The sequence below is a fragment of the Lotus japonicus genome, chromosome 2, assembly GCF_012489685.1.
Source record: "Lotus japonicus ecotype B-129 chromosome 2, LjGifu_v1.2".
In the NCBI taxonomy this organism is placed as follows: domain Eukaryota; kingdom Viridiplantae; phylum Streptophyta; class Magnoliopsida; order Fabales; family Fabaceae; genus Lotus; species Lotus japonicus.
In genome coordinates this window covers 75,866,959-75,890,063 of record NC_080042.1, presented here as the reverse complement: position 1 = coordinate 75,890,063, position 23,105 = coordinate 75,866,959, and the positions used below count along the sequence as shown (strand labels likewise).

The following is a 23,105-nucleotide window of genomic DNA, read 5'->3' as shown; positions in this document are numbered from 1 at the left end:
ATTGTGCATGCTTGGGGCGTGCCAACCCTGTTATTATGTTTGTCTCATGGTCATGGAAGAATTTCTATTGGTCCTTAATTATAAGTGCAGTCATATGCTGTTACAAATTGCATCACATTGTACTATTCAGGGATTTTGATGCAAAAACTAAGAAGTCCTGAAACAATTGGTATGAGCTCTTTAAGTATTGTGTCGAGATTGAGCGATGTGTATGAAAAATAATTTATTGAAAAATGTCTAATTAATCATGACTACTAAGTCCTAACTCTCATAATACCTATATCCACATCATAATGGATATCACAATGGAATATAGGTGAAACTGAAGATCATTACTGAAGCCACTCAATGAACAATGGAATGCATACATATTTATAATTTTCTTATGAATATTCTTTATCAACATAAAATTCAGATTACACTAGATGTTACTGAAAATGAAGAAAGTGAGCTCACAATATTGATTAATGTGTCCACTTTATTTTTCTTTGCTCTAAGGCAATTGCACAATCTTTCTCTTTCAAACCAGCTAGGAACTTTAATTCTGAAAAACAAGGTCGGAGCATTCAAAGTTAGCACCTTTCCTTTCTCTTTATTTTGGTACATCAGTGTAGCTAATAGAGAAGTAATCATGTCCCTTTCTTAGATCGCATCTTCTTTGGTAAAAGTAAGGTAATAAAATCAGAAATAATCTCAAGTATTCATATTATTCACAATAAAAGATTTATAACTAAGAATTAATATGTAACTCTAAATTGAATCTCGATAAGTAGACATATGATTTTGATCGACATTTAACTGATAAGTCTATTAGTGATTGTTTTTAGCATGAATGACAGTTAAAACGGCTGCTAATAAATATGCCAGATGGATGTTGGTCGAAATCGTATGCTTGTGTAACATTTTTATTTATAAAAGCACTTTTCATGTCTTGCATAAAATGAGTCACACATCTCGATTGCTTACTTAGTGCAATCTTATGTCACAATTATTGTACATTGCATGTTTTTATTAGGATCTTTGTGAAATATTGTTTATATTGCCTTGACTTATACATCACTAGTTTTTCTAATTTTGGTTTTTGTATGTGGCCATCTTGATTAGTTTAATTAATCAAACAAGCTCGTGCTTCTTTCATCCTTTCCCCACATGCAAGTCTTTGATGATGTTAGGCCAAGTGTTACATGCCAAGAGGAGTGAAGAAGGAATGAAACAAGGTCCCACGGCCTTTACATGGAAATGACAAGATATAGAATGGAATAGAATGAACACTCCAATACGGCACGCCAAAGCTCTCATCTACAGATTCAATGATCGATTAACCAAATGTGTGACATATCAGTGAAATCCCTGCATCAGCAAAGAGCATGCCTTCAAATTCGTCACCACTAATGCCTTCAATCAATAATGAAGGGATCCAAATAGTTGCTATAAAAAAATTGAATGCAACTTACGTTTATTAAAATTTGTATGCTATGCTGTATAAAGAATTAATAATAAAATGTACATGTCTATGTATATATTAAGGAAAAAATCTCAACCCTTTGACTATGTTCTTGCCCATCGTCGTAGACTGCTAAATGACTTACAACTAAGCGAATGTCATGTTGATCGGTAAAAACAATTAAAATAAGTTTTTTATTATCTAATAGTTAGTCGAGTAAAACAAAGTTGATACACTCATTAAACAATTAAAAGATGTCCAAACGTAGTTATTATCTCAAAAATCCTACGCAAAAGATTTCACTGAAGCACCTAATACATCATACAATGCTTGTTAAATGGATGTCATTTAATTACATAATAAGTTTTACTCAATTTTCACATTGAATGTTCTTCTAAAACTTTAAACCTCTCATCCAGGAGGTGACCTAAAGTGTCAGATTGCCTTTTACAGTTACATTCTGTGTCGATTGTGCTATGATGTGGAATAGCACCCGTCGCTATACTTTCAGCTTACATTCCACTGTAATATCAAGTGCGAGTAAGTTATACATTAGAAAAAAATAAGAATGTTGAGTGTAATTACTAACGTTTTAGGTGAAAAATATGATGTTGGATTTATCTATTTGTAATTTGCAATATGAATATCTCCAAAATTTTATATCTCTCACATCCCAATATACGGATCAACATATTGATAACTCCATAGAAATCAAACCTAAGACTTACAAAAGAAAATCCAAGCGTGATATATTAATACTTTGCGATCCCCTAATTCTATTGATCTTATTATTGAAAGTGAAAGAGGCAGGTAAGGCATGTAAGGTATTGCAGAAGTGTCGGTGAGACACGTGGTTATGATCCACGAGGAAAGGACACAGTTGATGAGACCATGGCTTGGTTACAAGGAATGATTGTAGGGTACAAAAAAGAGAGTGGACAAATCAAATGAATATGCGTGCCACACTCACGTTTACTATGAAGGGTTGCTTTCTAAACCCCACTATTCCAAGGGGAATGAGGGGACACATGCATAGTGGCCATTGGAGAGGTAGGATTTATTGTCAAAGGGATTGCAGAGAGGAAGTCCTTTGGAGGAAAATGTTGTTGACATTTCATATGAAAGATTGATGTGTTTTCAAATGATTTGAGACCACTTTTTTTAAATTTGGTGAAGTGAGAGTAATTGTAGTGGAACATATTAACGTGTTGATTACTCACCTCATCTCTTTATTATGAGATCAATCGTCTATTTCACTTACGAAATTAAGCCTTTATTATAACTATAAATATTCGTAGTAAAATGATTAGTCACTGTTTTCGGTCGTAGATATATTGATCTAGTATGGACCAAAATAAAAATTGTTGGGGGATAGGGATAGTGCTTAATGTGCACATATTTATCAACATATGCATTCAAGTGTAGCAAGTTATCGAGTCACTTGTTCACTCAATTTTCCTGTTTTCAATCTCAATCTCTTCCCTACACAATAATAATGCCTGCAGGAGCTAGTGCTTTTCTTTTCTTGCATTAACCCTTTTTCTCTTCCTTCATTCATTCCTATCACTCTGTTTTCTTTTCATCTGTTTTCTTTTCTGCAAAGAAAACGTAAAGGAAACGCTTCTATGTAGTGATCCCCCCTCTCACTCTATTCCTTCATCTTCACTTCTAGCTTCAAAGAGGCTCCAAATATTTGGTTCCTTCTCCCACACCATTCTCTGCCATTTTCCACTTTACTTTTGAAACTTCCATTGCCATGAAGGAGAGAAACAAAGGTGTGGTGGAAGCTTATAACACCAACAATGACATGGATTGCTACTATTCAACCTCTGAGTTTCACTGCAAGAAGCACCCTTCTTCTTCTTCTGGTGGAATCTGTGCTTACTGTCTCAAGGAGCGTTTGGTGAAGCTTGTGTGCTCTGACTGTGGAGAACAGAGGCTTTCTTCTTGCTCTTGCTCTGATGAGATGATCTCTTCCAATCGGAACTCGTGTAGCACTGTTGAGGTGGGAAGCGTTGGAAGGGTCTCGTTTCTGATCGAGAATGAGAAGAATGTTGAGACCCCAGTTCAGCATTTGAATGCTAAGGCCACAAAGTTGCAAGATAAAACAGGGGAAAAAACAGAGGAGGTTGTGGTGTTGAGGAGAAGCAACAGAAACTGTGTTGAGATCAAGAGAAACGGTTTTTGGAGATTTGGGAAGCTATTTAGGAAGAACAAGAAGAAGGAGAAGGAGTGTGGAAGAAGCGTTGGTGGGTTTGATGAGAGAAATGAAATGTGGATGGTTGATCATCATGGTGGTGTTTCAAGGTCAAGGTCACTTTGCAGCTTCAGGGGTGGTGGGAATGGTATATTTGGATCAGAGGATGGTGGTGATTCAGTTTTATCAGGTGCTAGAAGCTCAATATCTGCAGCTAGAAGCTCTGGTGTCAATGGGGGTATGATGTTAGAATCAGGAAGGAGAAGTGGGTACAGTGAAGCAGAGCCAAGAAGGAGTGATTTCATGATGTTTGAATCTGAAAATGGTGGGAGAAAAAGTGGCCTAACTGATGTTGATGCAAGTTTCTATAACAGGCGTGTGTTTTCACTCAGAGAGAGTGATTTCAAAGGCATGGATGAGTCTAGTTTCATTGACTTGAAGCTTGATTATTCTTCATCAGAAGCAAAGCCAGAGTTTTCTGCTGCAAAATTTGGTAACATGGCTGATACACTCTCTGCCTTTGGCAGTGTAAGAGGTGGGAATTTCATGGTACATGATGGTGATGGAGTTTTGAATAGTGGAGGTTCATGTAGGATCACTGTGAATGACAGAGGGGTTAAAAGGGGAAGGAAAAGCATGAAGGGTTGGAGATGGATTTTCAGAACTCATTCAAATATTGCAAGTGGAAGGAAAAAAGATGAAGACCTCATGTTCAAAACCTGATACAGTAGCATCAAATACCAGAAAACCATCTTAATTTGTTTTGGTTACACAAATTTTGGGTGGGTTCGGCTTCGATTACCACTCAAGGCACCCTTCCAGATCATATTGAGGTACTATCCGATCACCCACCAACACAATATTCACATCGGCAGCCAAAATTAAACACACAATCTTCTGGGGGAAAATAATTCATCCTTAGCTAATGTGAAAGTGTTGGTAGAAAACCATCTTATTGTGTAGCTTCATATTAGGGTGTAGTGGTTTAAATTGTCTGTAGTTGTTCATTAGGCATTATCTTTGTTTTGTGTACTAATGTTTATTTCAGTAAATGCTTACTTCATACTTCTTGGAAAGTGCTTAGCCAAATGTTTCTATCTATATTCAAATGTCAAGAAAGAAGAAGGAAAGTGGCTCTCAATCATAATCTAAACCAAACTTGGTGGGAATGGAAATTTTCTATGTAGAAAAGTATGTGACTAGTGCAGGTTCTACAACAAAAGTGGTTGCCATATTTGAAACTTGACCTGTTGTTATCAACTAAACCATATAATATAGATCCATGTTGCATTTATTTAACCCTTTACAAGCGAGGCTAGTAGTACTGTGGGGCAAAACTTTAAACATTGGTTTTGGTTATATGCATTATTGAAAGAAAGAAAGGGCAAGGAAACTGAGTTTGGGGATTCTTTTTTGACTCGTCCTTGTCTGTGTTGCAACTTGCAACTTTATTTAGTCATTTTCTTTCTTTTAATTTTGCACACTTTGTTGCTTTGTTTATCCAAATTTAAAAGGAAAAATGAGACTATTGGCATTTACTATATAAAAATAAGAGGAAATTTAGGAAAGAGAACTTAACAGCCATACTTTCTTGAAAACACCTCCTAGACCGAATCTCTTTAAGGGATGATATTCAAACTTCACCTATTATATGTGGATTTAAAGTTTAGTTAACCCTAAATTTTATTGACAAGATAGATATGTTGTGAAGGAATAATTTGATGACCAGAGTTCTCAATATCTTTCCCAACCATTGATATTATGTTTAATTATTTAGCAACTGAATGTGCAGTCAAAATTTAACAAAAAGGTAATGAAGTAAAATTAATTAAATTTTAAGGAGCATCCCACAGTTATTCACAATCATAAATTTAAAGCTGTCCAGCTAGCTTCACGAGCTAGAGAATTTCAAGTGGTATACTTGAACAAAAACAAACAAAAAAACATAAACCAAACTAAAGAAATTTCCTTTCTACAAGCTACCATCATTCAAAATAGAATAAACTAGGGCCTAATTATATCAATCATGGAAAATGTTTACTAGGATTTGGAGGACAACCATGCCAAGAATTGAAGTTAAAGTGTTGAAAAACCTGCAGCCCACCTACTAAACATGCCCAACTTTTTTGGTTTTCTTTTCTACCTAGGCTCAAATCTTTTCAAAACTAGGGCAGGGCTTATATGCGCATCCAGAAATCCGCCACATTCAATTGACGTACGTATTTAATAGAGTGTTTTTTACCATTGCTAAACGCATATATTTCCAAACGTAAATTTTATGGTTATCCAAAACCTACAATAAACATGTGCTATGTGTTTCTTTCTTACACTTAATATTTAGCAGGAGTTAAAAATCTTGGTAAAACATGTATGTCTATTGAATGTTACGATTCTCGGAGTTCAACAATCATTATTGACACCTCAACACTCCAGTCTAGAGTAAATTTTCGGTATTCTTGTAGTACTAAAGACTTAATACATTCATCTCAAAATGTAATCGTTACTTTCTTTTTAAATTTTAGGAAAAATTGAAAATTAAAAACCACTTATCATACGTACATGTTAGATGTCATGCTTTAAGATTACACAAATTTCATCTACTCAATCCCTAATCCTCCTTCTCATCATCCTATTCGGATGAAATTGTCCTAATGGACAAAGCCAAATAAGCTAACCAAAATGGACCATTTCAAAGTTTCAACTTTTCAATTATATAAACCCAGGGACCAGTGGGGTACTTCAATTTTCTTATGGGGACCATATACTAACAACCTCCACACATGACTGCATGGTTTGTTTGAAAAGTATATTTTTTTCTTCACTAGCTTCAGTCAACCTTGAGTATTTACACACGTTTAGCTAAACTGTCCATGTTGACCATATCAATTTTTTTTTTCTCACATATATAAATACATGTGCTATATTTTCATCAAGCTCCACATTCAACAAGCTATTCAATATTCATAGATCAGAGCAAGAGCAACCATAATCTTTGTGAGTGAAGAATTGAGAAGTGAAGCAAAGTTAGAAAAATACAGAATGTATGTGACTAGGCCTCTTTCACTGTATAAGAAATCTGCAGAAGCTCTCTCATCACCTCCACCTGAAGGCCCCAATTCTGGTATACTGGTGATCCAAGATGAAGAATTGGAAACAACCTCTTGTTTGGGGTTGGGACAGTACCATGAGGTGAAGGCTTTGCCTTTCCCTCAAAATTTGAACCTTGAGCTGTTCTACAGATCAGGCATTTCACTCAACAGAAGCACTCATTTCCACCATGTTGCCTTCATTCCAGTGCTTAATCAGCCATTGTCTTCCAACAAATACTATGTGATACACCTTAATGGCAAGAACAGAGGGTAAGCCTTAAATTTTATGTAGAATCTTTCTAAATTGATTCTAAAGTCAACATCAATTATGGCGAGAAACTTTCGAGTGTCAGAATTGATTTTGAGGAAAATAAATTAATCTAAACATGCTATTATTCTTTACTTACTGAACCAAAATTTATAAGGTGTATATTGATGTAATTTGCATTTGATTTTGCAGAGAAGCATACATTAATTCAAAGGAGGAAGATTTGGACACCTTCTGTTTCTACAATTCTGTTTCTGATGCACCCCTTCATCCCTTGGATATCAATGATTCACACCATGAGTTTGAGATATTTCCTAGGAGAAGCAAAGTTACTTTCAGGAGTGGTTTCTCAGCTAAATCTGTTGCTCCAGATGGATACCCTCCAAGGTTTTTGAGTACAAGGTGGAAAGTGAGTGCTTCTTCAACTTCAAGTGATTTTAATCTGGGAGAAGCATCAGGTGTGAATGATGACCTCCGTGCAAGCCAGCCAGAGTTCAAATTCTCCTTAGCTAGTACAAGTTCAGAAACTGTGGCTGTTGGAAAATGGTACTGCCCCTTCATGTTTATCAAGGAAGGAACTCACAGAACATTGAAAGATGAAATGAGGAAATCTATGTTTTATGAGATGACACTTGAGCAGAAATGGGAGCAAGTATTTTCATGTGAGAATGATAATAGAATGGGAAATGTTGTGAATGTGGATGCTGTTGTTCAAAAGGAAGTGGTGGTGATTGCTGGCTGGGAAGCTGTAATGGACAGGATGGATGTTGCTGAGGGTCTTTTGTGGTTTAATAGTTTCAACAATGTTGGAGAGAAGAACAGTGTGGGACTGAGCACTGCAATAGTTGAGAGAATGAAGTGGGAACAGGAAAGAGTTGGGTGGATTGGAGGGAAAGAAAACCAGGTTAGAGTAGTGAAATCTTTTGAAGGGACTAATGGATGGAAGAAATTTGGATGCTATGTTTTGGTTGAGAGTTTTGTTGTAAAGAGATTGGATGGAAGCATAGTGCTTAACTATGCTTTCAAACACTCTCATCAACTTAGAAGCAAATGGGAATGAAAATTTCTGGTGTTGGTTTACACCAAGACAAATTCATCCTGTTATGTTTTCAAGTGTATATGACAAGGTCTATGAGAATAGGAAATGCCTAGTCTTGTAACCTACTTATTCAATTTTGTCAAGAAGAAATTTTTTCCATTCTTTCAGTTTTACAGTGCAATCATTCAAATTTTAATAAAATCATTGTTGACATAAAAAATTCATTGCACCAATTGTTGTATGTGTATCTATCAACTATTGCTCAAAGCTAACATGCAGCTCCCACTTCAGAATTTGTGGAAGACACAACAGATATGGTATTCTAAAGCTCCCGCTATGCGTGAGATCAAAGAAGGGGGCCAAATCCAAGAAACTGATTCCCGGCTCGAACCTGTGACTGCAAAGTTACATAACAATTTTACCATTGCGTCAAGACTCATCCTTGTATACAAAATTGATATATAATAAATAAATTAGGATGCAAACAGATAGATAGATCCATGGCCACATCATCATCGTTGAATAATTTGAAAGGACCAGGTCAATAGATAATGAAAGTTGTTTGATTGTGTATTCTATAAGAATATACCAATATACAGACAACACAATAGTCTAACGCGGTTTATCCTGAACATTGCATTTGAAGATGTCTGAGACAAATGACCAATAATCCAATTCAATAATTTCGTTGAATTCAAAGTTGTTTGACATTACATGTATAACAAATTACAACGAAGTATATCCAAAGATAAACAACTAATACAATAATACATGCTTCCACTCATCTATATATGTGTGTGTGGGGAACAAATTAAACAAGGAGTATTATCAAGGGAATACTTATACAACTGAGTTCAAGACCAGAGAGTTTGCAGGAAAAATGTATGTAACAAGAGTCCTTTCCATGTACAAAAGTAACCCCCATGCTCTTGTAGAGCCACCTCCATCTGGTCCAAATTCAGGTTATCTTGTTATCATGGATGAAGAATCTGAGACTTACAATTGTTTCGGTTGCAAGGAGGGTTATATCAGTGATCTTCCTTTCCCTCAGAACAAAGACTTAAGCATCAGCTATGGAAGCGATGATGAAGATGCCATGTTTGTTCCAGTATTGAATCAGCCCTTGTCTTCAAACCGCTACTATGTCTTAAGAAGGAGAGGAAAGAACCAAGGGTATGTATGAATCACTTCTCTATATCAATTAACCTTCATATTTTCATTCTTCAGAATTTTTACTACAAGTAACCAGGCTCAGGTATAACACCATGCTAATTAATTAACTGCTCCCAACTCTTACTGGGAAGATTGAGAAATGACATCTAATAGGGTTTCATGTTTATACATAAGTGATATTAGTTTTACTCAGAAGCTTCAAACCAGAAATGTCTCATGTTTATAGTGCAAAAGCAATTTATTTTTTCTTTTTAAGGATAAATTGTATTATTCATAAAATATAGAGATAAAGGATCATGGGAACACCTTTCTCATCTAGGTCTAGACACCTATCAATCCTTCATTACAAATCCATATAGAACCGATTCTATTACAACCATTCTTGGCTAAAAAATCAGCAATTGTATTTACTTCTCTATAAATGTGCTTAACCCCCAAGCTATTCAATTTCGCTAGCAGATAGAGTCAATTTGATTCAGCTGGTTTATGAGCTTTCAAGGCCTGTTCATGTAAAAGCAAATGATAACTTTTACATGAACATTAATATGCAAATTATAGCATTTACATTCAAGTTAGTTTTAAAGCTTTAGTTATACATGTGATTTCAAAAAAAAAAGCTTGACACATGATATATTGGTGAGTTAACATTGGTATAATAGTTCAAAGAGTTCTTATAAGTAAATATACAGATTCTGGCAACATACAATTGACATACATCTTAGCAGTGTTGTAACCGTCACAAATATTAGCAGTGGTTAAAACTCACCACTAACATGTACCTTGATTGTATGTCACCTATGTTTATGTCTCAATCATTATCGTAGTTCAAAACTTCATTTTCAAATTTGAACTGATTTCAGCCGAGCTATCACGAGTTCAAAGGAAGAGGACATGGAAACTTGTTTATGTTGCCTTGTCCCCCAAGATGTTAAACCAAAACCTTTGGAACCCTTCAACGATTATCAGCAGATTGAGATAATCAAGAAGAGTGGTTATAGTTTCAAAGCAAAGTCTGTTGCGGCTGATGGAATTCCTCCTGGTTTATTGTCGAGAAAAGGGTGGACGCTTCGTGCTAGCACTCCCCGCAGTTACCGTTTGGGCAAAGCATTGGGCTGCAACGACAGCTTGCGTTCCAAGCTACCAGATTTCAACTTCTCATTATCCAATCATTGTTCTGAATCAGTGGTTGTGGGAAAGTGGTACTGTCCTTTTATGTTTGTGAAAGAAGGAATGAAACTAAAGGAGCAAATGAAGATGTCAGTGTTCTATGAGTTAACACTTGAGCAAAGATGGGAAAAAGTATTCTCAAAGGAAAACAGTGGGAAAAATGTTGTGTTTGTAGATGTTAATGTTCAAACAGAAGTTGTCAAGGTTGCAGGCAAGGATGCTGTTTGGGATGAAAATGGTGTTGTTGATGGGGTATTGTGGTATAAGAGTTTTGATGATGCGGGGGCAGAGACAAGTGTTGGATTGAGTATGGAAATTGTTGAGGGAATGAAATGGGAACAACAAAGAGTTGGATGGGTTGCAGGGAACATGAGGCAAGTGAGGGTGGAGAGAGTAGAGGAGTTTGGAGGAACGAATAAGTGGAAGAAATTGGGGTGTTATGTGCTGGTTGAAAGTTTTGTGCTCAAGAGAATGGATAGAAGATTGATGCTGACTTGTGATTACAGGCACACAAATCAAATTAGGGGCAAATGGGAGTGAATGCTTTCTCATATGTTTTACTTTGATCTTTGTTTTTCATCCTAATTTGGCATTTTAATATTTGATTCTTGTTACACATTAGCTTTGATTCTCCATTTCTAAAATATATTTGAATAAATACTCAAAGCTCGTCTAACGACACTTACAATATGTGAAAATAAGTTTTAAAAAGTGATATTGCAATGCACATACATAAGCAAAAGGAGAACAAACATGCTAGCTAAAAGGCTAATGCATGCCCTTAAACCACGATGTAAAAAACCCTCAAAAAATATCAAATTAAAAGATAAATCAATTGACTTCTAAGTGGGTGTACCGGTATGGACCTGGAGCAAGACAAAACAGATTCAAACCGAACCCGGGCCATGCCAGGTGAGTGAGATATCTTGGCGGATACGTCATGGCCTAATAGATACATTGGGCACAACGCGGAGATCACTTAACCTGCTAGAAGATCAGTCCTTCAGATGCACCCCCCTTATTAGTTTAGCGAATCCCTTGATTTCCTCCCCCACTTATGTAACATAGCCTATTTAGCTAATTACCTGAGTTCAATGTATTTGGATCTTCGGGGTTTGGGGCTCACCAACTATATTATGGGGTCCTCACACATTGTAGACTCACTTTCTTCACTCAATATAATTCCTATACTTTTATGTTCTCAGCCTGCTCGATACTCAAAAGTTGATTCAGGAACAATGGGAAGCACTAATCTTGGCTTCAATGGCCTCGGCCTCAAATGGAGTCAAAAAAACAACTTTGAGAATATGGAGACAAGAGGAGGGCTCTTGTAGGTCCTAATCAAACTCCAGCATAAGCTTAAGCAAATGATGGAAACATCGGAATACGACTGCGAAAGCGGAGCCCGACGACACAAAGTATTCACCTCCTACTTCAGGATTTAGTACTAAATATATAGAGAATTTATAAATCACAAAAAAAATAGCTTTGCAAACAGATAGATGATCCATCGTCACTTCACCATCGTTGAATAATTTGAAAGGTCCAGATCAATAGATAATAATGAAATCACATTCTAAAATGATTTTAAAGAACCAATTGTATATATTCTATAACACATTGTCAAATTGTCTAACGTGGTTTATTGTTTGACATTCTGACAATCCAATTCCTTAATGTTTGACATTACAGGATAACAACGAAGTATTCCAAAGATAAACAACAGGCACATGCTTCCATTCATCTATATATATATATGTGTATGTGGGGAACAAACTAAACAAACGAGTATTATCAAGGGAATACTTATACAACTGAGTTAAATATAGACCAGAGTGTTTGCAGAGAAAATGTATGTAACAAGAGTCCTTTCCATGTACAAAAGTAACCCCCAGGCTCTTGTAGACCCACCTCCATCTGGTCCAAACTCAGGTTATCTTATAATCATGGACAAAGAATATGAGACTTACAATTGGTTCGGTCACAAGAGTTCCTACATCAGGGAACTTCCTTTCCCTCAGAACAAAGACTTAACCATCAACTATGGAAGTGATAATGAGGACTCCATGTTTGTTCCAGTATTGAATCAGCCCTTGTCTTCAAACCGCTACTATGTCATAAGAAGGAGAGGGAAGGAACAGGGGTATGTGTATAAATCACTTTTCTATATCAATTAACCTTCATACTTTTCTATACAAAACCGGTCCATTCATGTTTTTAGGACTAATATTCAATACATATTATTCACAATATGCTCTTTATGTGCTAAACTAATTTGCAGAGAAACATTTTTAACTTACTGTGTTTTTCTTGGTCGACGGTATATGAAGCCTATCTATTATTGGTATAATTCAAACTTCATTTCCAAATTTGAATTGATTTCAGGCATGCTAGCACAAGTTCAAAGGAAGAGGACATGGAAACTTGTTTATGTTGCCTTGTCCCCCAAGATGTGAAACCAAAACCTTTGGAACCCTTCAACGATTATCAGCAGATTGAGATAATCAAGAAGAGTGATTATGGTTTCGAAGCAAAGTCCGTTGCCCCTGATGGAATTCCTCCAGGTATATTGAACAGAAAAGGGTGGATGCTTCGTGCCATCACTCCCAGCAATTACCGTTTGGGCGAAGCATTGGGCTCCAATGACACCTTGCGCTCCAGGCTACCGGATTTTAACTTCCCATTGTCCAATGATTGTTCTGAATCAGTGGTTGTGGGGAAGTGGTACTGTCCTTTTATGTTTGTGAAAGAAGGAATGAAATTAAAGGCGCAGATGAAGATGTCAGTGTTCTATGAGTTGACACTTGAGCAAAGATGGGAAAAGATATTCTCAAAGGAAAAGAGTGAGGAAAAGGAAAATGCTGCGCTAGTAGATGTTGTTGTTCAAACTGAAGCTGCCAAGGTTGCAGGCAGGGATGCTGATTGGGATGAAAATAGTAGTATGGTTGTGTTTACAAGTTTTGATGATGTGGGGGTAGAGACAAGGGTTGGACTGAGTTTGGAAGTTGTTGAGGGAATGAAGTGGGAACAAGAAAGAGTTGGATGGATTGCAGGGAATATGAGGCAAGTGAGAGTGGAAAGAGTAGAAGAGTTTGGAGGAACAAATGAGTGGAGGAAATTTGGGTGTTATGTGCTTGTTGAAAGCTTTGTGTTGAAGAGAATGGATACAAGATTGGTGCTAACTTGTGATTACAGTCACACAAATCAAATTAGGTGCAAATGGGAGTGATAGCTTTCTCAATTGTCGTACTTTGATCTTTGCTTTCTTCGTACTTAGGTATTTTAATATATGGTGCTTGTTATATATACATCTTATTCATGTAGCTTCAAAAAAATGGTGGAATGAAGAATACTGTGAATGTGGATGTTGTTGAAAAGTAGTTGTGATTGCTAGCCTGGAAGCTGTGATGGACAAGATGGATGCTGCTGAAGGTCTTTTGTGGTTTAATAGTTTTAACAATGTTTAAGAGAAGAATAGTGTGAGACTGAGCACTGCAATAGTTGAGAGAATTAATGAATTGAAGTGGCAGCAGGAAAGAGTTGGGTGTATTGTAGGGTTAACAAAGTGGAGGAATTTGAAGGGACTAATGGATGGATGAACGACTTTGGATGTTATGTTTTGGTTGAGACCTTTGTACTTAAGAGATTGGATGGAAGCATAGTGCTTAACTATGCTCTCAAACGATCTCATCAACTTAGAAGCAAATGGGAATGACAAATTCCACACCAAGACAAATTCATCCTGTTCTGTTTTCAAGTGTATATTACTAGGTCTATGAGAAAGAAAAGAGAGTGCCTAGTCTTGTAATCTACATTTTCAATTGTGTGTGATCTTGTTGTCTAAGAATAAAATTTGTTTATTCATTTAGATTTTCAGAAATCAAGGTTATTAAACTCTAGTTTTAACTCTTAAACTCTTACGAGTTTACGATCCTAGGTAACCAAAACGAGTTAAATCGCAGTAAACTCTCTTTTTCATAAACTTGGGTGAACTCGGGTAAACTCGATAAACTCAGCTCGCGAGTTTACTTACGATTTCACGAGTTTAGCATATAAAAAAGGAGAAAAACCATTTATTTATTAAAATGACAATATTTCATGACAAAGTCTTTGCAATACTACTTTTATTATTCACAAATTAATTCCGCTTTCTGTCTCTTTTCCTCTTTTTTTCTAACATTTCTTTGTTTGTTTATTGTGTACAAGAGTGTGCTACTGCAATATTTTTAAAATTGTCAATTATTTTGTTATTTAAGCACATACTTTTAATTTTATTGGGGTTTTCACCATTATTGCGTGGGTTTATAAATATTATTTTTGCATGAGGTAAACTCTTACGAGTTTACGAGTCGAGTTCATGGGCAATCCACGAGTTTACTTAAACTCTCGAGTTTGACAAACTTGTCAGAAATCATTCCAATATCTTCCTTCTTGATTTTTGCATGATGAGATACAGTGCAAATTAATTAATAGCATATTTAATTTAGAGCCAGGAAAAAATGTTATTTTAATTATAAAGTCTACTGCTTATAGAAGATTTAAATCTTATTTTAAAGTTGGAGTATCACCTAAACTTACTCCGATGAGCATGCAACTCAAATTGAATTACAAATAGAAAAACAAGGCTTAAATATGTTCTTGGTCGCTACAAAGTATGGTACTAATTCTTGTATGTGTATCTATCAATTGCTCAAAGCTCACCTGCACCTACCACTTGGTGTTATAAAGCTTTCACTATGCGCGAGATTTAAGGATTGTCCGGATCTACTTTGTGGATCTAATGTAGGTAGACTTATCTTAAATTTTCAAAAGGTTAATTCCATCGTTCGAACGCATAACCGCAAAATCACATAACAACAACCTTACTATTGCGCCGAGACTAACCCTAATATACAAAATTTATATAACATAAATAAATTAGCTTTGCAAACAGATAGATAGATCCATGGTAGTCACGTTATCATCGTTTGATAATTTGAATGGACCAGGTCAATAGATAACTAAAGTTGAAACCACATTCTAAAATGATTTTAAAGAGGGATTGTCTAAATGACCCCAGAAAAGTTTGGGTTAAATAACTCATCATCTAATCACATTGAAGATAAGTGAGTAGAAATTTCTATATTTTATTTATTAATTTATTTCCAACTCACTTATCTCCAATGTGATTAGACTAAGAACCAATTGAAGAATATACCAATATTCAGAACAACACATGGTCAATAGTCAAACGCGGTTTATCCTGTATTGTATTTGAAGATAGATATCTGAGACAAATGACCAATAATTCAATTCTTTGATTTCGATGAATTCAAAGTTGCATGTTTGACATTTATATCCAAAGATAAACAAGTACATGCTTCCATTCATCTATATATGTGTATGTGTACGTGGGGATCGGAGCAAATTAAACAAACGAGCATTATCAAGGGAATACTTATACAACTGAGTTCAAGACCAGAGTGTTTGCTGAGAAAATGTATGTAACAAGACTGCTTTCCATGTACAAAAGGAACCCCCATGCTCTTGTTGACCCACCTCCATCGGGTCCGAGTTCAGGTTATCTTGTAATCATGGATGAAGAATCTGAGACTTACAATTGTTTCGGTTGCAAGAATTCCAACATCAGCGATCTTCCTTTCCCTCAGAACAAAGACTTAACAATCGAGTTCAGATCAAGAATAGGTGAAAAAGACCACTATGAGTATGAAAAATCCATGTTTGTTCCGGTATTGAATCAGCCCTTGTCTTCAAACCGCTACTACGTCATAAGAAGGAGAGGGAAGGAACAAGGGTATGTATGAATCAATTCACTCTTATATTTAACCTGTATGTATGAACAGGGGTATGATCACTTTTCTATATCAATTAACCTGTATTTATATTTTCACTTTTAGTCACCTTCAGAATTTTAACTACATATATAACCAGGCTCAGGTATAAATAACACCATGCTAATTAACTGCTTCCAACTCTTAATGAGAAGATTGAGAAATGACATCTAATAGGGTTTCATGATATATAGATAACTGATCTTAGTTTTATATTTACTCAGCTAAGATTTTTAACTTCAAACCAGAAATAATTAATATTTATAGTGCCAAAAGCAATTGATAATATTTCCATGAACATTTATTAGTAAAATAATTTTTACCCTTTTTTCTGCATGAGGTTATTTAAAATCATTCTACATGGATCAATAGTGCATGCCTTTAAGTAAGCCGGTTAAAAATTTCACAGAATTCTACTTGATTATAAATAATTTTATTGTTCTAGATGGTAAGGTTGACCAATAAATTTTCACACATCGTATGGAATTTTTTCTATACCAAACAATACAACGCTATATTTGATCTTTGACTTCAGTCTTTCATCTTATTTGAATGCTAGTTATAACATTCAAGTTAGTTTCTACATGATATATTAGTGAGTTTATATGTAAAACAAATTTTGGGGACATAATCAACATGTTAGTGGGGTTTTTGATGGCTTAGCTGCTATTAAAAGTCGCCGCTAAAATGTATTTTGATTGTACCAAAACTTGTATGTCTATGTGGGTACATTTTGATAGTTCAAAACTTCATTTTCAAATTTCAATTGATTTCAGAGGAGCTAGCACGAGTTCAAGGGAAGAGGACATGGAAACTTGTTTATGTTTTACTTTCATTCATGATGTTAAACCAAAGCCTTTAGAACCCTTCAACGATTATCAGCAGGTTCAGATAATCAAGAAAAATCATGGTTTCGAAGCAAAGTCTGTTGCCATAGATGGAATTCCACCTGGTTTATTGAGGAAAAAAAGGTGGAGGCTTCGTGCTAGCACTCCCCGCCATTACAGTTTGGGCGAAGCATTGGGTTCCAATGACATCTTACGTTCCAGGCTACCAGATTTCAACTTCCCATTGACCAATGATTGTTGTGAATCAGTGGTTGTGGGAAAGTGGTATTGTCCTTTTATGTTTGTGAAAGAAGGAATGAAATCAAAGGAACAGATGAAGATGTCAGTGTTCTATGAGTTGACACTTGAGCAGAGATGGGAAAGAATATTCTCAAAGGAAAATAGCGGGAAAAATGTTGTGCTTGTAGATGTTATTGTTCAAACAGAAGTTGCCAAGGTTGCAGGCAAGGATGCTGTCTGGGATGAAAATGGTGTTGTTGATGGGGTATTGTGGTTTAAGAGTTTTGATGATGTGGGGGCAGAGACAAGTGTTGGGTTGAGTATGGAAGTTGTTGAGGGAATGAAGTGGGAACAACAAAGAGTTGGATGGATTGCAGGGGATATGAGGCAAGTGAGAGTGGAAAGAGTAGAGAAGTTTGGAGGAACAAATGAGTGGAAGAAATTTGGGTGTTATGTGCTGGTTGAAAGTTTTGTGTTGAAGAGAATGGATACAAGATTGGTGCTAACTTGTGATTACAGGCACACAAATCAAATTAGGTGCAAATGGGAGTGATTTTTTTCTCAATTGTCTTACTTTGATCTTTGCTTTTCTTTCTAATTAGGTAGTTTAACATATGGTGCTTGTTATATATACATCTTATTCATGTAGCTACAAATTGATAGAATAAAGAATACTGTGAATGTGGATGTTGTTGGTTAAAAGTAGTTGTGATTGCTAGCTTGGAAGCTGTGAAGGACAATATGGATTCTGCTGAAGGTCTTTTCTAGTTTAATAGTTTCAACAATGTTGGAGAGAAGAACAGTGTGGGACTGAGCACTGCAATAGTTAAGAGAATGAAGTGGGAGCTGGAAAGAGTTGGGTGGACTGGAGGGAAAGAAAAGCAGATCAGAGTTAAGAAAGTGGAAGAGTTTGAAGGGACTAATGGATGGAAGAAGTTTGGATGTTATGTTTTAGTTAACTTTTGTACTTACGATATTGGATGGGAGCATAGTACTTAACTATGCTTTCATACACTCTCTTCAACTTAGAAGCACTGAGAATGACAAGTTCTGGGCTTTTGCCCTCCAAATTATCAAAAAAAAAAAAAAAAAAAAGAGAATGACAAGTTCTACACCAAGACAAATTCATCCTGTTCTGTTTTCAAGTGGATATTACTACTAGGTCCTGTAAAGAGAGTGCCTAGTCTTGTAATCTACATTTTCAATTGTGTGTGATCTTGTTGTCTAAGAATCAAATTTGTTTATTCATTTAGTTTTTCAGTAATCATTCCAAGTAAGAATACTATATCTTTCTTAATAACATATTTAATTTAATTTAGAGTTTCTTATACTTTGTAGCTACATCTCATTTTCTTTACTCATCAAAGTAAGTTTAAGTGACACTCCAACTTTAAAATAAGGTTTGGATCAATAAACTTTATGATTAAAATAATATGTTTTTCATTCTCTTAACCCACAATATAACTGTTGAGCATCCAACCCAAATTGAACTACAAATAAAAAACAAAGGCTTAAATATATTTTTGTCCTCACAAAATATAACATCAATTCTTGTATGTGTATCTATCAACTATTTCTTAGAGCTCACATGCACCTCCGACTTTAGGATTTATAGAAGATAAATACTAAATAGATACGGTGGTGATTCATAAATCACTCTACAATGTCTACCACTATAGATACCCCAGTTTTGTGGCGGTTTTTTACCGCCACAAATAAGGAAGTTGTGAAAAATAAATCAAGTTTTTTAATTTTTGGCGAGAACGAAGCTGGAGACGCACGCCGGAGACAACGGCAGGAGAAGCTTGGACGACGCCGGTGGTGGGTGGTGGCGACGAACTCGAACCTACCCAGATTGATACTAACCCAAAAGCTTGGACGGCGGTGGGTGGTGGCGAGATCGATGGTTTTCATGGAATTGGAGGAGATGGTGGTGGCATAGTTGTAGCCATAGAAGCAGGCGATGAGCGGTGGCGGGCTTGCGACAATGATTTTGGGAGATGAAAGAGAGGCAGAGGAGTGCTTGGCAGCGCTGATTGATTCAATTTGGGAGAAGTAAAACCCTAAAATTTTCAATTTAGGGACTTAACTCTTAAGTATATAAGGAGGGTATTTATGTAATTTTGATATAACGAGTATCCACGTGTCGACGACGCGGATATCCTCCCCGCCCTGTTTGTGGATGGATATTTAAAATATCAGTTTTCCAAACCCGCGGGTACCTGAACGCGCGAGTCATTATACGCGTGACATATTTTAATCCGCGGGTACAGATTATTTTTTGCCCCATTGCCATCCCTAGAAAGAGCAACGTAGAATACCAGATTATGTAAACACAGATGCATAGAAAAAGTAACATCCAGTTGAAAATCATTAAGATCCCACATGAAGTAGAGATATGGTCAAAATAGTCCTTGTAAAGGCTAGACCAATCCTCACCTCACAAGCTAGCTTTGATGTTGGAATTAGGCTTAGGCGCTTAGCACAAAATCTAAGATGGTATTAGAGCATGTCCTAAATTTGATATCGAGCCACCCTTAGATGTCTAAGAGTTAATTAACCTGGACCCACGATTATCCCAAGGAAGTTGGTCATGCCCTTGGACTTCCCTTTGCATTTCCACTTCTTCTTTCGGAATTACAGCACCGAGAAGTGCTATACCGTATGACCGAAAGCTAGATGAAACTATCGAATGCCCTATGTAGCAACTAAAACAGTAATTAATTGAGCATTCGTTTCTGTGAACTCTCTCAATTGAAAGAATGGCAATCTCTGTCTTTCTCTCCCTCTCTCTTTTTTCTCTTTCTCTCTCTGGTTTGTTATACCACCGCTTTGATTTTCTAGGATAACCAGTCTCCGCGACGTGCACCACGCCGAGATATCAAGCTGATTATTACTAGGGATAAGGGCACAAGTTAGTTTTTTTTATCTTAGATCCTTCTTTCTTGACTTCAAAATACGATTTAGGGTTTAGGCTTTTGTGCCAAACATTTGCAGGAAAAACAACATTCTTGAGGAAGCATGTTCAGGGTCACTTAAGATGACTACACGTATGGTTCATTTAATTGCTTTTAAAAATGCGATTTAGGGTTTTTCTTTTTTATTTTCTTATTTTTTGTGTTTTGATTTGGTATAACTGTTGTGGAGATTCGTCATCTTGATTTTACCTTAGCTATAGGTGCGTTTCGGGGTCCCCGTGTTCGCTTCAACTACTATGATTCACCCCTAGGTGAGGACGAACGACCTAAGAGTGGGATATTTGTAAGTTTTCTTGACAAAACCTACTTAAATTGAATTTTCTGTTTCCAATTTTTTTATGATAAATGATGTCTTATTAGTTTGTCATGCTCACTAATATTGCAAAATCACTACTATGTTTTGTTTAACATATGATAATTTCTTTCTTTTGAAAAGATTATGGTTTAAAGTATGTCAATTAGAAGCTAATGATATGCTATCATACTAGTATGATGTGTTATTTCATTTCAAAAAAAAAATAGTTTGATGTGTTGTTTAGGACACAATACCAATCAATGACATGCTTCATACGTATGGGAGGAAAAACAACTTATACTTGTGAAATATAATTTTTGGAGAATAAAAGAAAATATAAATTGAAAAAAAGAGTAGGGAGTAAAAGGAATTAAAAACTCTTTTGTGCTATCCGGAGCAAATATACTTTCTCCTAGCATTTTATTCCTATGTCACTTTGTTTCGGTGCTGAACTTTTCTTTGAAGGCATCAGTTTATGCAACCGGATCATGTATCTTTATGATGTTAAAGCTTTTTCACCTTTGACATTAATAGATATTATTCTATTTTTTTGGTGAATTCATTAGCTGTTGTAGGGTGCAAGGTTTACTGTTTTGGATTATTGCTCCCTGTTTTACATAGTATCTTGTTCTGCAGCATTCATGCAAATTGTGCGATAATATTTTATGATCTTTTTATTGGAGAAAAAAAATGCACAACAGAAATTAAGCATGACACATAATTTATCTCGGTAAATAAAAAAGAATGAGATTCTATAATTTGTAGATAAGGAAAAAGAGTACAAATTTCTAAAGTCTAGAGATACCCTCCATGGAAGCCAATGAATTCAAAAAAAAATAACAACCCATTCTCATGCTCCATCATCCCTACCAAAATTGCTAGAAAGTATCAGAAAAAACAAAGGTCCTACCAATAGACAAGATTGCAAATTACATGTCCAAAAAAATTGATCTCCAAAAAGAAACCATTAGCCATCATATGCTTCTCAACACTCTAAAACATAAGCATGGTTAACATACCATGATGCACATATGACGAATCACCTATATATATAACCACATTCTCATTCAATCCTCAAAGCGTGACCATGCTTGTTTAACGTCATAATCATCGGGACATGCATTCATGAATGTGTGTTCCTGCCTAGGGTATCTCAAGACCTCGTATGGAAAATTTTGAAAGTTGCATGTTACTTCTCAAGTATTTCACAGCCATAGAACCCGAGAGTCAATTAAGAGGGTTGGAGCCCTACGTCGTGATATTCGCCATATTTGCGGGGAGATCCCAATAGTTTTATGTGACAATAAATTTTATTTAACGGATGCCCGACAAGTGCTGGATAGAGCTATTCCCTCCCACGGTCTGACCTATTATATGATATTCACCCTCACTAACTTCAATTTGGGGATAAGGTCACAAGTTAGATTTTTTTTAGATCTTAGATATTTATTTCTTGACTTCAAAACATGATTAGGGTTTAAGCTTTTGTGCCAAACATTGGTAGGAAAAACAACATTCTTGAGGAAGCATGTTCAGGGTGAATCATTTAAGATAACTACACATATGGTTCCTTTAATTGCTTTAAAAAATGTGATTTCGGGTTTTTCTTTCTTGATTTTCTTATTCTTTTTTGTGTTTTGATTTGGAACAGCTGTTGTGGAGATTCGTCCTCTTAATTTTACCTTAGCGATAGGAGCGTTTGAGGGTCCTAGTTTTCGCTTCAACAACTATGATTCACCCCTAGGTGAGGACAACCTAAGAGAGGGATATTTGTAAGTTCTCTTGACAAAACCTACTTAAATTGAATTTTCTGTTTCCAATTTTTTTATGATAAATGTTGTCTTATTAGTTTGTCATGAATATTGCAAAATCACTACTATCAATATTTTTTGACCTACCTATAATTTGTTTTGATATTATTTTCGCAAGTTGCTCAAAGTAGCTTATGATAATACATTTATGCCTACCTATTCAGTATTTTGAGCTATTCCATAAGCTTCTCAAATAACTTATTCATAAACTCTTGTGTGATAGTGTCCTAAGAGTTTAATTAAGTTTTTTACCCAAACAGACCCTTAGTTTACTGTTAGATAAAAATATTTTGTTTAACACATGGTAATTTCTTTCGTTTGAAAAGATTATGGTTTAAAGTATATCAATTAGAAGCTAATGTTATGCTAGCATACTAGTTTGGTGTGTTGTTTAGGACACAATACCAATCAATGACATGCTTCAAGTGTATGGGAGGAAGAACAACTTGTACTTGTGAAATATACTTTTTGGAGAATAAAAGAAAATATAAATTGGAAAAAAGAGAAAGGAGTAAAAGTAATTTAAAACTCTCTTGTGTTTTCGAAGCAAATATACTTTCCCTAGCATTTTTTATTCCTATGTCACTTTGTTTTAGTGCTGAATTTTTCTTTGAAGGCATAAGTTTATGCAACCGGATCATGTATCTTTATGATGTTGTAGCTTGTTCACCTTTGACATTAATAGATATTTTTTCTTCTGCTTTTTGGTGAATTTCTTAGCTATTGTGGGGTGCGGGGTTTACTGT

The 23,105-nt window shown here is 35.7% G+C and overlaps 5 protein-coding genes across 5 annotated transcripts; all 5 read left to right on the top strand.

The window, feature by feature from the left end:
* Window positions 1-2,721: 2,721 nt before the first annotated feature.
* LOC130739641 (uncharacterized) lies at window positions 2,722-4,706 on the top strand. Its single transcript, XM_057591998.1, has one exon. It carries the CDS (start codon window positions 3,201-3,203, stop codon window positions 4,362-4,364), a length of 1,164 nt encoding a protein of 387 aa, XP_057447981.1. The 5' UTR covers window positions 2,722-3,200; the 3' UTR covers window positions 4,365-4,706.
* Window positions 4,707-6,571: 1,865 nt separating this feature from the next.
* Window positions 6,572-8,204, top strand: LOC130739640 (uncharacterized). The gene is made up of 2 exons (XM_057591997.1): window positions 6,572-7,000; window positions 7,191-8,204. Exons 1-2 carry the CDS (start codon window positions 6,681-6,683, stop codon window positions 8,056-8,058), a joined length of 1,188 nt encoding a protein of 395 aa, XP_057447980.1. The 5' UTR covers window positions 6,572-6,680; the 3' UTR covers window positions 8,059-8,204.
* Window positions 8,205-8,786: 582 nt separating this feature from the next.
* On the top strand, window positions 8,787-10,998 carry LOC130739642 (uncharacterized). Its single transcript, XM_057591999.1, has 2 exons — window positions 8,787-9,210; window positions 10,071-10,998. Exons 1-2 carry the CDS (start codon window positions 8,918-8,920, stop codon window positions 10,915-10,917), a joined length of 1,140 nt encoding a protein of 379 aa, XP_057447982.1. The 5' UTR covers window positions 8,787-8,917; the 3' UTR covers window positions 10,918-10,998.
* A 133-nt stretch (window positions 10,999-11,131) lies between these two features.
* LOC130739643 (uncharacterized) lies at window positions 11,132-14,245 on the top strand. Its single transcript, XM_057592001.1, has 2 exons — window positions 11,132-12,520; window positions 12,763-14,245. Exons 1-2 carry the CDS (start codon window positions 12,228-12,230, stop codon window positions 13,604-13,606), a joined length of 1,137 nt encoding a protein of 378 aa, XP_057447984.1. The 5' UTR covers window positions 11,132-12,227; the 3' UTR covers window positions 13,607-14,245.
* A 1,453-nt stretch (window positions 14,246-15,698) lies between these two features.
* On the top strand, window positions 15,699-18,535 carry LOC130739638 (uncharacterized). Its single transcript, XM_057591996.1, has 2 exons — window positions 15,699-16,171; window positions 16,985-18,535. Exons 1-2 carry the CDS (start codon window positions 15,855-15,857, stop codon window positions 17,826-17,828), a joined length of 1,161 nt encoding a protein of 386 aa, XP_057447979.1. The 5' UTR covers window positions 15,699-15,854; the 3' UTR covers window positions 17,829-18,535.
* The last annotated feature ends 4,570 nt before the right edge of the window (window positions 18,536-23,105 follow it).

What these genes read in the sequence shown, in the direction of transcription:
- LOC130739640 (XM_057591997.1), top strand. Translation starts at nt 6,681, where the DNA reads ATGTATGTGACTAGGCCTCTTTCACTGTATAAGAAATCTGCAGAAGCT. An exon ending in CTTAATGGCAAGAACAGAGG is followed by an intron (nt 7,001 to 7,190) that starts GTAAGCCTTAAA and finishes TTGATTTTGCAG; the next exon opens with AGAAGCATACATTAATTCAA.
- LOC130739642 (XM_057591999.1), top strand. Translation starts at nt 8,918, where the DNA reads ATGTATGTAACAAGAGTCCTTTCCATGTACAAAAGTAACCCCCATGCT. An exon ending in AGGAGAGGAAAGAACCAAGG is followed by an intron (nt 9,211 to 10,070) that starts GTATGTATGAAT and finishes AACTGATTTCAG; the next exon opens with CCGAGCTATCACGAGTTCAA.
- LOC130739638 (XM_057591996.1), top strand. Translation starts at nt 15,855, where the DNA reads ATGTATGTAACAAGACTGCTTTCCATGTACAAAAGGAACCCCCATGCT. An exon ending in AGGAGAGGGAAGGAACAAGG is followed by an intron (nt 16,172 to 16,984) that starts GTATGTATGAAT and finishes AATTGATTTCAG; the next exon opens with AGGAGCTAGCACGAGTTCAA.
- LOC130739643 (XM_057592001.1), top strand. Translation starts at nt 12,228, where the DNA reads ATGTATGTAACAAGAGTCCTTTCCATGTACAAAAGTAACCCCCAGGCT. An exon ending in AGGAGAGGGAAGGAACAGGG is followed by an intron (nt 12,521 to 12,762) that starts GTATGTGTATAA and finishes AATTGATTTCAG; the next exon opens with GCATGCTAGCACAAGTTCAA.
- LOC130739641 (XM_057591998.1), top strand. Translation starts at nt 3,201, where the DNA reads ATGAAGGAGAGAAACAAAGGTGTGGTGGAAGCTTATAACACCAACAAT.